We start from the raw sequence: 13,003 nt of genomic DNA on the forward strand, positions 1-13,003 counted from the left end.
GAACCACCACTAAGCTTCGATCTGTCACAGGCTGTTGGCTACTATTCCTCACATGCTTGGCAACACACTGGACCATGTGACTATCCATCCACAGGGGATGTGGTTGCCAACTCCCCCCTCCTTTACAGACGCAGCTGGCCCTCTCTCGGTTGTAGGCGACATGCTGTGTTAACTAACAGATGGTTTGCTTCTATTCACAGTCTCGGTGTTGTGACCTGATCAGATGTTATAAGGCCCACTTGGTTGTAGGCACCATTGTCATGTTTTGCTTTGGGTTGTGCCAATAAAAATTGATTTAATACTAAAAACAGAAGTGCGGGGTAAAAGAAAGACGTATAAGGTGAAATGAAAACTAGGCAGCCCTAGCATTCAGCAACCCTAGTATTAAAAAATATAAAAGGAATCCAACATTTTGTCGAAGTAAGCACTGGCTGCATTTTCCCCAATTACTCAGTTGCAGCAATGGAAATGTTATTTATCTTGTAACTATCAGTTTGTGACACTGGCATAATGCCCCAATCAATGAGGTAGGCGCTCATAGTCACACTATTAAAACCAGATAAACCCCCCACCCTCCCCAAATGTGCTCATTCTATAGACCATTCTCATTCCTTAACGTGGACACAAAAATGTTCGCCAAAAGTTTAGTCAACAGACTCTCTCCCCTTCTTCCCATCCTCGTTGTCCCAGAACAGGCTGGTTTTGTGCCTGGGCGAACGGGAACCCAAAATCTGCGGACAGTATTTGGTGTTATACAACGTGTTAGAGCGGAACTTAAGGCTGTTGCGGTCTTTTTGGATGCTGAAAAGGCCTGGATTCAGTTGAGTGGGCCTTTATGATGGCTGTGCTGCGTAGGATGGGTTTGGGGAGATTTTCCTAGGACTGTTCTCCTTACTATACAATCAGCCGACAGCTAGAATTAGAACTGGGAATCATGTCTCATCACCGTTTTTAATATAATGAGGAACCCGACAGGGTTGCCCCCTTTCCTCGTTATTATATGCCATAGTGGCAGAACATTTGGCGCGCTTGCTGAGGGAGTACCACGGGCACCAGGGAATCTGTTTCCCCAACTATAATTTGATCATGTCAGTGTACGCTGAGGATACGTTGCTGTACACGTGTGACCCCGCCACCAACCTTTCTCCTTTAATTTGCAAAAGGAATCTCGGGGTTAAAAATCAACTGGAACAAATTCATCATTTTTCCACTAACACCCTCGATGGTCACTCAATCTAGATTTCCCACTACAGTGGACTACTGACTCGGTTAGATACTTGGGTATACAGGTGCACACCGAGTCAGGGTTAGTACCGCGGGACAACTACGGAAGGGCGATCACAAAGCTAGAGGGGGCCATAAAGAAATGGATAAAGTTACCACATTCCCTGGTGGGCTGCATTTCGTTAATGAAGAGGATTGTCTTGCCTAGATGATTATTTCTCTTCAACAACATCCCTATGGTAATCCCACAGCACTTTTTTAAAAGACTCAAAGCTTTGATGGTTAGATTTGCGTGGGCGGGAAAATCTCTAAGGGTCAAGATGGACATGCTTACACTTCCATATTCTATGGGTGGACTAGGCGCCCCGTATCTCGGCCTATACTATAGAGCAGCTCAGTGCTCACATGCTTATTTTTGATGCCATGGACCACATTCTAGCCCGCATCTCCTCATAGAGAGGATTGCGACTGATCAGTCTCCTCTCCCTAGGCAATTCACCCAGCCTCCCAACAGGCATTATGGTGTTCTCAACTATCAACTCGACGTGAGTTATTAAAATGACAGGCGGTCACCCTGCTTCATTCTCCACTGCTCCCTCTTGGTTGGTGTCAAGGGTTCCAATTGGGTTCTGAGGAAGCGGTGACTCAATCGCTTAGGAACTTTTAGATCCATAATATAGGAGATTTCTTCTCTGGAGTTAGATTCCGGACTTGGGACAAGATGGCCGTTGGGGAGCATAACGCCAGCACTCTCGTGCAATTTCAGTATTTCTGGGCACGACACGCCCTGAGGGCGCTGCTGGGAGATAAGTATCTAGAGCCCTCGGCTCTCTCGTCTTTCACCTACCACCTTCGTGCTAAGTCCCAGTATAAACTGGTCTCCAATATATACACCATGTCCCAGGAATACTACCTTGCAAACTATTCTCCGCCAAGAGCGCAGTGGCAAGTTAATCTGGGCACTTCTGTAGATGACAGTCAATGGAGATACTGCTGCGAGATCACCCAATCAGTGTCATTGAACGGCAGGCATAGATTAATCCACTTCAAGTTCCTAAATAGGACATATTATACACTGGCACAACTCCATAGATATGGGTTAAGAGACTCTGATAGTTGTGAGCGCTGTGGAGTAAGTGGTGCAGATTATTTCCATGTGGCATGGGCCTGCCCTCGGATTGCCACCTTCTAGAATCAGATCTTCCAAGAGTTAGGAAACATTGTGGGTCTTCCGCTTGCCCCTGACCTCTGCCTAACCTCTGCCTAAAGATGTTAGGAAACTTTTAGGTTTGGGCTTTCTTCTGGCTAAGTGGCAGATAGCGATGCAGAGGGCACGTGGCCCTCCTCCCTCAAAGTTTGAGTGGGAAAAAGACATGCTGTTTTGTAATACGCAGTCTGAAACATATATCGAGTTAATGCCCCCACAGAGCTGACCCAAAAACGTCTGGGGTCTCTATAAACAATATCTTATGGTAAGGGAGGGAGACAAGTTGAATGATGTTTAAAATCACAGAGCTAGACTATGCCGCTCGAGTAACAGTGTGTTGTTGTGGGCTCTTCTTGTGCACAGGGCTAATCCAGTTGAAGGGATATTGTTACAAAGTACTAGATGTCGGGCTGTATTATCTGACATTTGGCTATTGTGTCTGTTATTTACCTTAATGGTCATTTCCTTTGTGGTGTTCTTTGCTTAGATTTGCTGATCACTTATTATTTCCCACTGTGGTAACTTTAACAAATACAGAATTATTGGAACTGCTGTGAACTGTTCAATAAAAAAATAAATACAAAAATAATAATAAACTATCAGTTTGTAGATTATACAGATGAAGATTCACATGCTTTGCACACTGATGCCTTTTAGTCTTTGGTAGGACGTTGCAAGTTTTTTCTTCTAAATATAAGTTTTGGTTTCGAGGGGACTCCTGATCAATCTCCAAAACTCAAAATGTACCTGAACAAAGACTCCATCTCATATTGTATTCATCTCCCAAAGAGTGAGTGAAAGTAAGCAGAGTGAGGCAAAGCAGGGCAGTAAAAGTCAACAGATATATTGTGGAATAGGGCCAGATTGGGCAACCAAAAGCAGCCCCCGCTCCCTTCTCCTCAATCAATCTCTCTATCCCTCCATCCACTCCGTCTTTCTCCACTCTCTGATGTGATTGCTTCCTCTTAAGGTTCCAGAGCCCATCCCTTTCTCTCTATGTTGAAGCCTCCCTCTGTCTGCTGCCATTAACCTGCAAGAGCTGGAGGAAGAAGCAGAGGCACCAGGAGCAGCCTCTATGGGCTCCAGCCTCCGGGGGAAATGTCCGGTGCAATAAAAAGCCTGTCGGACTCTGCGGTGGAAGGATTTGTAATATGTGTAATGTAAAATATTTGAGGCATAAGCTTCCCTACGGGCAGATGTCAGGGAGCAAGTGAATGTACACCACCACAACTAACAAACAGATGATTGCAAGGTAGGTACAATTTTCCATTTGTAGCAAGTGCAGCTGTAGATTACATGCTTTGCATAGAGTGAAAAACAGTGCTCTAGAGGCTTGCATGCAGATGAATCAGATGCTTGCATCAATGTTTTAAGGACAGTGTGCCTGACTTGTGCCTCTTGAATTGCCTGTATGATTATACAGTAATGTTTCATGAATGTGTGTGGTGTAAATTTCTGTAAGTTATCAGGAAGGTCATTGTGGAATTTTGCGAGTAGAATGTACTCTCGGCTCAGTATAAAGAGTACGTTTAGCTTTAGCATAGCATACCTGAATACATCGCACTATACGTCTGACAAGGCCGATTTAAAGATTGGGGGGCAGATGTATCACCACCATCATTTGCGATTCTCAAATAGCGATTTTTTAGAAATCGCTATTTGAGAATTGTAATTTGGGATGTATGTAGAAAATCGCAATTTTTTAGCGATTTCTTAAAATTCCTAAATTGCGAAATCGCAATTAAGGAATAATTTCCCATTCATTCCTATGGGCCAGGAGGCCCATAGGAATGATTGGGAAGTTATTCTCAATTTGCGATTCGCAATTTGAGAATCGCAAATTGAGAATAATTTCAAGGGTGTCTCGAGGACACCCTGCTGCACCCCTGAATTTTACATGTGTGCGCATATGGCGCACATACATGCCCTAAGGGCATGTATTTGCGCCACATGGCACCTTCACAAATGCCAAAAAGTGTATTTGTGACAGAAATCGCAAATGAACACCAACTTGAAGTTAGTGCTAATTTGCGATTTCTTAAGGTAAATTCGCTAAACGTATGTGTTTCTTACATAGCATTTGAGAAATCACTTTTTGCGATTCCTTAAATGCTGGCGCAAAGTTAAGAAATCGCAAATTTTGCGATTCCTTAATTTTGCGATGCCATTTCCTTCATACAGATCGTTTTCCTGATTTATAGTCGCAAACGCTGCTTTTTTGCGAATTGCAGCATTTGCGACTAAAAATCCCGTTGATACATCTGCCCCTGGGTTTCCTAAGAGGGTTTTGTAATTGCAATAGAGTTGCTTTGTTTAGTCTTTTCTTGCATAGGGATTTGCGTATGGTCAATGTAATAAATTGAAGCACTCTTAACATCTAAAGTATGGAATGCACTTTCTGCGACTGACTGGGAGTGTAGAAAGATGATGAGCAAGGCGACTGTCTGGAGACGGTCACCTTGATAGTCGACAACTTTTGACAGGAAATATGGATTTGTTCTCAGGAGGACTTGATCATTAAAGACAATGATACAATTGATTGCTGCTAGAAAGGCTTCTTTTGATGAGAGGTATTGCACCTGGAATAAGTTTTATGGCTCACAAGGCTGTCCTTGAGCATCATGTGACTACATTAAGATCTTATGCAGGAACAGGTGGGGTCCTTCAAGGAATACCCCTTTTTAACTCCTTTTACGACTGGGATTTCAAATAGAGATCTATGTTGTTTATTCTGCATATAAGCAGCTACCGCTGCTAAATGGAGCACACAGATAAAAATGGTAGCATTGATTTCTGTAAATGCCACAGATAGCAGATAATACGCCTCACTTAGTTTGGTAGTCTGTCCGCCCGGGTGGCACAAAATATTAGGTCTGCTACTCTGGCAGACTACCATCTGCTAAATTTAAGGATCACCGCTGGTCCAGCAATGAACTCTGTACCTTGACTGGAATCACCATCAACGGAGTTCCTGTAAAAGGTACAAAACGTTTGATGGATGGTCACCATCGATTTCCACAAAACTTCAACAAACTTTTTTATTCTGCAAAAACAAACTCTTAAAGTGGGAGTTGTTATTAAGAAACAAAATACTGATGAACCCTTCATCCGTGTAGTTTTTTTCCCTAGGGAATGGAGGGTCATTATGTTTATTTTTTTTTCTGTCCCCTGCCACTGGATTTGACAGGACGGCAATGGACAGAAAAAAGGATATCACACCGCCCACCCTAAATAGGAGGAGTGGTGTAATGCCCTTCCTCCGATGGCCCCTACTCCACTGGGACGTCGGAGGACACTTTCAGTCAACGAAGCCAAACAGGAGCAGAATTTACAGAAATTAGTGGTCTAACCTACCCTGAATTGGGCAGGCTGACCATCATTTTGGCAGAGTAATCAATCGCATTCGCAACTGGTTGCCCTGTCCTCCAAACTACAATGTCTTAAACCAATGCCAGCAAAGTTTGTGTAGGTCTACTAATGAGATTATGAAGAAATAACTTCCATTTTGCAGCTTAGCATACTTGTGTGGGAGCTTTTGGCAAATTGGTTCCCTTGATATCTTTGTAATATGGGCAGTCGGTGATTCAGTATGGCCTAGGCACTGTATTTTGTAAAGTGCCCACCAATGTTCATGTCCATATTTAATGGTCTTCTTAATTTTATAGGCCAGGCAGGCCAAACAACTTGATGTCTCGTGGTCTGTGGAAAAGTAAAGACTTCAAACCTGGTGATGGTAGAATATGAGAATTTAATACTGCACGCGGGGGAAAACAGGATGGGCCCATTCTCCACATCCCATTCCCTCCCACAAGCCATTTTTATACGGCGTGGCACAGAAGAAAAAAAACATCTGGTCTCAGCTTGGAATCAACTTGCCATCTCCAATAGGCCATTCAGGGTTCTAAAGTTGAACAACAGGTTTGCAGCTCCACTTTTCTGGAGCTTCAAAAGCTATCTGAACAAAATAACCTGAGGTGGAATCTTTGTCATGGTGTATTGTGGGTTTCAGGGAGGGATCAAGAGTAACCTTGAAACAAAAACTTATACATAGAAAAAACAACTTGTAACATCTGCGCTCAGCACTATACGGCAGGAGTGTCTAAAGAACGTGATCTATAGATAAATATGCTACACACAGTAGTTTACAGTGGACTGGTCAAGGCAGTTACAAATGTTCTTAACTTAAAGAGTCTAGCACTCCAAAAGTCTCAATATTATTTAAATTGTTAATGGTGACACAAACAGATTCACAACCGAGAAGAAAACGTTCTCTCCTTCAGCGCAGCATAATTCTGTAAAAGGATACCTGAGCCTATTTTTATTCAATAGGTCTAAACATGAAAAGGACATAAATATGATTCAAAAAGGCAACAAACAATTTTAAGTGGAATGTATCTAATTGGCCAACGTACACAGCCAAATCTATGAACTTCACAGAGTTAAAGGAGAAAGATGAAAACTGATTTTGAAATTTGTTATCACCTACTCTGAGACAGCTTTCGCGCCCCAGTCAAAAACGTTGCCAGCCAGCAATCCCTTCACCAGGGCAAACTGCCTCTCCTCCCAGCCCAGGGAATCAAGAGATTTCACCACTTTCTGGAAATATTTTAGCGCAATGTCATTTTCCTTTTGCTTTACCTGTGGAGAGAAAGAAAATCACATAGATTTTACAGGGAGAAAATGCATCTTGCCTGCAAGTCTCCCGAACAGACAATCTTCATTAACTGCATTACCAAATGGTTAATACTTATTTACAGACATCAGCATGTTTTCTAGCAAATACAGGAAAGACTATGTGTCACCCCGTCTTGTGTTTGAAGTTTCTGCTACTAAATTGTTATGCAATTAATATTTCTGTCGCGCTAATCAACACGTGCATTGCATCGTCGTTCATTCTGAATTTGGGTGCCCTTTTATGCAGATATGGGAATATTATCAATCAGACTAGAGGAATCATTGTTTGAGTGTCTGTTTTGTTTGTGTTTAGTTGTTTCTAGTTAGTGGAGAATGAGTAAAGTGTTAAAGTTAGAAATGGTTTGTGTTAATTAGCATGAAAGTTTTATGTGCATGGGTCATTGTGTTAGGGTATTTTCCTTTTTCTCTCAGTTAGGGTTCAGGGGGAAATCAAGTCTTAGACAGAATAAGCTGCTATTTATACAAGCATCACAAACTCAGCTGGCGTCTTATGATGCAATGCGTGAGTGGGTTGCTATGTATTTGTTAAGATTATATTTGTGTTTCCAAGGTTTATGTTAGTGTGATGCAACAGTGCTGATGATGAGGCAATTCTTTGCTAACAAAATAGAGGTAGTAGTAAGCATGAAAGTGAATAAGTCCTGTCTTGCGTGTGCTGTTTTGAGAACGAGATTGGAACAATTATTTGTAGTACTACTGCTTGCTATAAATTGCTATAGGATGTTCAATAAAAAAAATAAGGAAAACGTTACTTACACTGTAAGCATCTGCTCAAAGAATATAGTGCTGTATACACACGATCTACATAGTCTTGCCACTTCGTGTATGCAAGTTGTTTTTCTTGGAAGAAGCCTTTCATGGTACGAGACAGTGATTCCTCTCTTAGTTGGCAATGCGCATGGGCACAGACTGGAGTGACAAGTGAACACAATATGATTCACATGCGTATTGCAAAGAAAATAATGTCATTAAAGAAAGAGAAGAGACCTGTGATTAGATCCACACGTGTCCAGTGAGGAGGGTGGGCAAATGTGAACCTACAGCACTATATGCTACAAACAGATGCTTACAGATAAGGTAACGTTTCCTATTCGTAGCATGTGTTGATGTTGATACACATGATCTGCATAGACTGTAAAGCAGTACCCTTCTCTGAGTGGTGGCTAGCATGTGGATGCTCCAGATGTCTGAAACAAGGTCCTTAAGACGGTTTGGTCAACAATAGCCTGTTGCCTGGCTGGAACATCCACACAATGGTGTTAACTAAACGTGTGCAGGGTTGATCACATAGCTGCCTTACTTATGTTGGTTAGGGGGACATTCTACATTAAGGTCACAGTTACAGCATTTTCTGGGTATACTATGCCCTTGGTGTGACACGTGGGATCTTTTTGCTTTAAAATAGCATGTCTGGATACATTTGACTATCCACCTGGTAATGCCAGCCTTAGATATAGGCTGGTACTTGTGGCGTATGGCAAAGGCAAAAAAAACAGCTGGTCTCTTTGGCACAAAGGCTTGGTTCTGTCAATGTAATATATGAGCGCATTTGACATTTTGGGAGTGGAGCGCTCTCTCTGCTACAGAGTAGGATTAGGGGACTAGGATTGGGAGCACTATGGTCTGGTTACGGTGGAAAGGAGAAACCACCTAAGGAAAGAACTTAGGATCCTGTGTCCTTGTTGACCTGAATAAAAGTTTCCTGCATTGTGAGGGTTTGCATCATAGGGAAGTTAGTGCAATCAAAAAGGCCACCTTCCAAGAGAGATACTGGAAAGGACTGGAATGTAGGGGCTCAAATGGGGGACCAGTAAGGTCTGGTGAGGGCAATATTTTAGTGTCACACTGGTGCTGGGGAAACTGGAGGAGGAATAACTAAGATCTTCCATAAAGGCTTTCACCACAGGGAAGAGGGAAGTGTGTCTCTATTTTGCATGCAGGCTGCTATGGCTTCTAGATGTAGACATACTGAGGTCTAGGCTAGGCTTTTGGAGATGGAGCAGGTAGCAGATATCCTGGAACGCCGGTTTTAGGGGGTCTATCTTTTTGGTGATACAATATGGACAAATCACTTCCACTTTGTCTGGCAGCAGCATGGGGGAAGGTGGATGAGTTCCCCACTGCTTTGGTAGGTAGTACATGGAAGTCATGTTCTCCGTCCCATCTAGGACAACTTTGCCCTGATGAGTGGAAGGAATGCTTTGAGAGCAAGGCGGATGGCCGTAATCTCAAGGTGGTTGATGTGGTGGCCGTCTAATGGCGTTCCACATACCCAGCACGGTGAACTGAATGATAGGAGAACCACACCCAGCTTGGGAAACGTACATAGTAATGGGGACTTGAAGAATGGGGTATTGGAAAGGCCTTCCCCGTAGCAGTTTGTTGCTCATCCACCAGAGTAGGAGTGATTCACGCTGGCCCTTACCAACACTAGATCTCCCACTGACCCCCGGGTTCCGGCCACTGTGGAGCAGGGCACATGTATAGCCAGCATGGGGAACAGCACTGATGCAAAAGGCCATCAAGCCAAGCATGCACATTGCTGTTCTGACTGGAAGGTGACGGTGCAGCTGAAAAAAAGTTAAATGCTGCTGGAAGGCTTCAAATCTTTGTGGGCTAGTGAAGGCCTTGCCTGTAACCACATTGAACACCGTCCCCAGGAAGGCCTGGTTTGGAGAGGTTGTAAATGGGATTTGGTTACATTTATGTGAACCCAAGGCTGTGGAGACGGGGGATCCTCGCTTTCAGGTTTTCTAGGCATGGCCGCCTGCTTCTACACTTGATCAGCCAGTTGTCGAGGAAGGGGAGGACATGGAAGCCCCCTCTCCTTAGGTGGGCAGCGATCAATGCTAGGCACTTGGTGAAGACCTTTGGGGCAGTGATAACACCAAAGGGAAGAACGGATAAGTACAGTCACTTACCACAATGTACAGGTAGCGTTGGTGTACAGGATGAATGGGGATGTGGGAATAGGTTTAATGCCGCCCTGTAGGCTCCTTGTTGTAGTAGAGGGATTGCATCCTGCAGCCACATTATGTAGAAACGTTTGGAGAGGATGTATCTATTGAGAGGCTGGAGATCCAGGATGGGCCTGAGGGAGACGTCCTACTTTGAAATGAGAAAGTAAAAGGAGCTCACCCCTGTTGGTAGGGAGTGCACTGGATCAATAGAACCCTTTTTAAGGAGCACTTGTAGCTCTTTCTTTAAAATAGAAAGATGACTGCAGCTAAGAATGGGCCTGCAGGGTGGGATGTTGGGTGCGTGAAGTACTAGGCAGTGGAAGTGGAAGACCACTGCTAATGCCAACTTGTCTGATCTGATTTCCAGAAATATTCACACAAATGGGCTTCCTCTTCTGGTGAGAGAGTAATGCTTCATTAGCATATAAAGTGGATAAGTCAGACAAAAGAAGCATCCCTTATTGGATACACAAGCCCTCACTCACCGAAGTGGCATGCTTCACCATCGGCCCATGCTCCTCGCTAAGTGGGCACTGCATCTTTTTCTTACCCAAGACTGCCTAGGAAAAGCAGTTGATTAGTGCCCTACACCTAGCATGAGAGAAGGATGAAGGGTGGAGGTTGGATTGGGAATAAGTGAGATTCAAATTGGGAAAGGGTTATCAATATATTATTCTTTATTCATCACACTGAATCAAGAAGGATACCAATGAATCCCAGGGTCATGAAAGGTCAACATGATTCTTGCCTCAATCTTCTCACAAACAGTCAATGGCAATTTATAAGGACTTGTTATCGGTACCCCTAATCTACCTAGTTGTCAGTGCTCCTCCAGTGAGTTGTCTTTCCTATTGTAGGTAAAAGGTAGAAATGCTGCAATAATTAAAAAGAAGTCTCACAGTGGAGATTATCTCTGTATGACCTGAAGAAAAACAATAAACATTAAAAAACATTTCTGCCGTAAACATATCATGGGAGGCAGATTTGTGAAAAAATGATCATAATCATCATGCCCCAGTCATGCAGCAAAAGTGAGCATTGCACACTGCAAACATAGCGTGGTCACGAAGCAGTGCTGATCATATTCTTCTTACCCGTTAGCAAAAGCGAATGGGTCCCCTAAAATGCCTTTGAGCTGCTACCGGAACACCAAACGCTTTTTGAGAGCATATATTGAGCAAAGATCACAAATCGAAAATAAAGACATCTCGTCTCAGCGTAGCTAATTTTGGAGCCATAAATGGAGTCCTACTCATTTGGGATCATCATACAGCGTGGTGGAGAACTGATGCGCTCACCTGCATCCCGAAAATGCTTGTTGCTGCAGTGCTGTGCAGTGGCATGCCGATGCGGCGCATAAAATCATCATTGTGATGTTTCTGCACCCCACATCTGTATAAAACGAATTTTGGTGGGGTGATTTTGGCCACCATATTGGGTGAGTGGAGCCTTCCTAATCATATGACTGAACATAAAACATTGAGTGAAACCTTCTTTTTGTACAGGGATAGTTTTGATGGTAGTTACACAATATTAGATTAATCTGTGGTGTGAAAAATAAAAAAAGTTCAGACCATACATTAAAAAAGTCTGTGAAAAAAAACACTTTTTTGTGAAAAAAAGTTCTTCTGAAAATTTTTTTTATTAAAAAGGTCACGTTGAGATGGGTTTATGATGTTTCAACGCGATCATTTAGATCGCGTTATATTACATCTCTGTTTTTGCAACTGACTTGCGCTATAGGATGCTGGATTTAGGAAGCGGCCGCTCAGCGGGCGCGCCTAAGGCAAGCCCGTCAGCGCCCGTCCGCTCCTGGACCACACCCAGCACCAGAACCCCTGGACCTCGCACCCCCCGCAACGCCAGACTGCACTACGACGCAAGCACCCTCCACGCACTCAACACCAGACGAGACCACCCCTGCTACCGGGCCATCCCGAAACACACCCAGGGGCCTTTCACCTGCCGGAACTGCAGATTCACCAGCATCCAACCCTCCACACCACCAGCCAGAGGACCCAACCACCTCCGCTGCATCCTCCTCAAAACCCGCTCCGATCGCAAGCACGCCATCGAACTCTGGGACCTCCTAGACTCCACCGCCCCTGACGTCGCCTTCCTGACGGAGACCTGGCAGAACGCCACCTGAGCACCAGACATCGCCATAGCCATAGCCATCCCACAGGGCTACAAGATCTCCCGCAGAGACCGCACCAGCGGAGTGGGAGGAGGAATCGCCATCATCCACAAAGACTCCATCAAAATCTCAATGAACACCGATGACACTCTCACCAGCGCCGAGCACATTTACTTCCAGATCCACACCGACCCCAACACCACCCTCAGAGGTACTCTCATCTACAGACCTCCCGGACCCCGCCCACAGTTCGGTGACACCGTCGCCGACCTCATCAGCACCCACACCCTCGCTTCCATGGACTACATCCTCCTCGGGGACCTGAACTTCCACCTTGAGAACAACAACGACGCCAACTCCACCGCCCTGATCGCCAACCTCGGACTCAAACAGCTCGTAACGACACTTACTCACGCCGCTGGACACACGCTCAACCCAATCTTCTCCGCAAGCCCCCACGTCTCCTTCAACCACACCACCAAACCACACTGGACCGACCACAGATGCGTCCACTTCACCTTCAGAAAACCCACCACAGACCAACGCAGCCAACAGCAACCACGCCGCTGCTGGGGCAAGGTCACCGAGGACCAACTGACTACCACCCTCGCCCCGAGAACACCCACCGACCCAGACACCGCCGCGACCAACCTCACACAGTGGATCAACGACTGCGCCAACACCCTCGCCCCTCTCAAGACCTCTACAACCAACCACACCAACAAGAAAGCCGCCTGGTTCACCGAGGACCTCCGGATCTCCAAGCACACCTGTCGGAAG

The 13,003-nt window shown here is 44.8% G+C and overlaps 1 protein-coding gene across 2 annotated transcripts in view; it reads right to left on the reverse strand.

The window, feature by feature from the left end:
- The window catches only part of PANK4 (pantothenate kinase 4 (inactive)), a 483,727-nt gene that overhangs the window by 100,110 nt on the left and 370,614 nt on the right, over positions 1-13,003 (reverse strand). For both annotated transcript variants that reach the window (XM_078642473.1, XM_078642474.1), the window contains exon 13: positions 6,918-7,069. In XM_078642473.1, coding sequence (XP_078498599.1) covers positions 6,918-7,069 — 152 coding nt within the window. The remainder of the gene's footprint in view (positions 1-6,917; positions 7,070-13,003) is intronic.

The sequence above is a fragment of the Lissotriton helveticus genome, chromosome 5_1 (genome assembly GCF_964261635.1).
Source record: "Lissotriton helveticus chromosome 5_1, aLisHel1.1, whole genome shotgun sequence".
In the NCBI taxonomy this organism is placed as follows: Eukaryota; Metazoa; Chordata; class Amphibia; order Caudata; family Salamandridae; genus Lissotriton; species Lissotriton helveticus.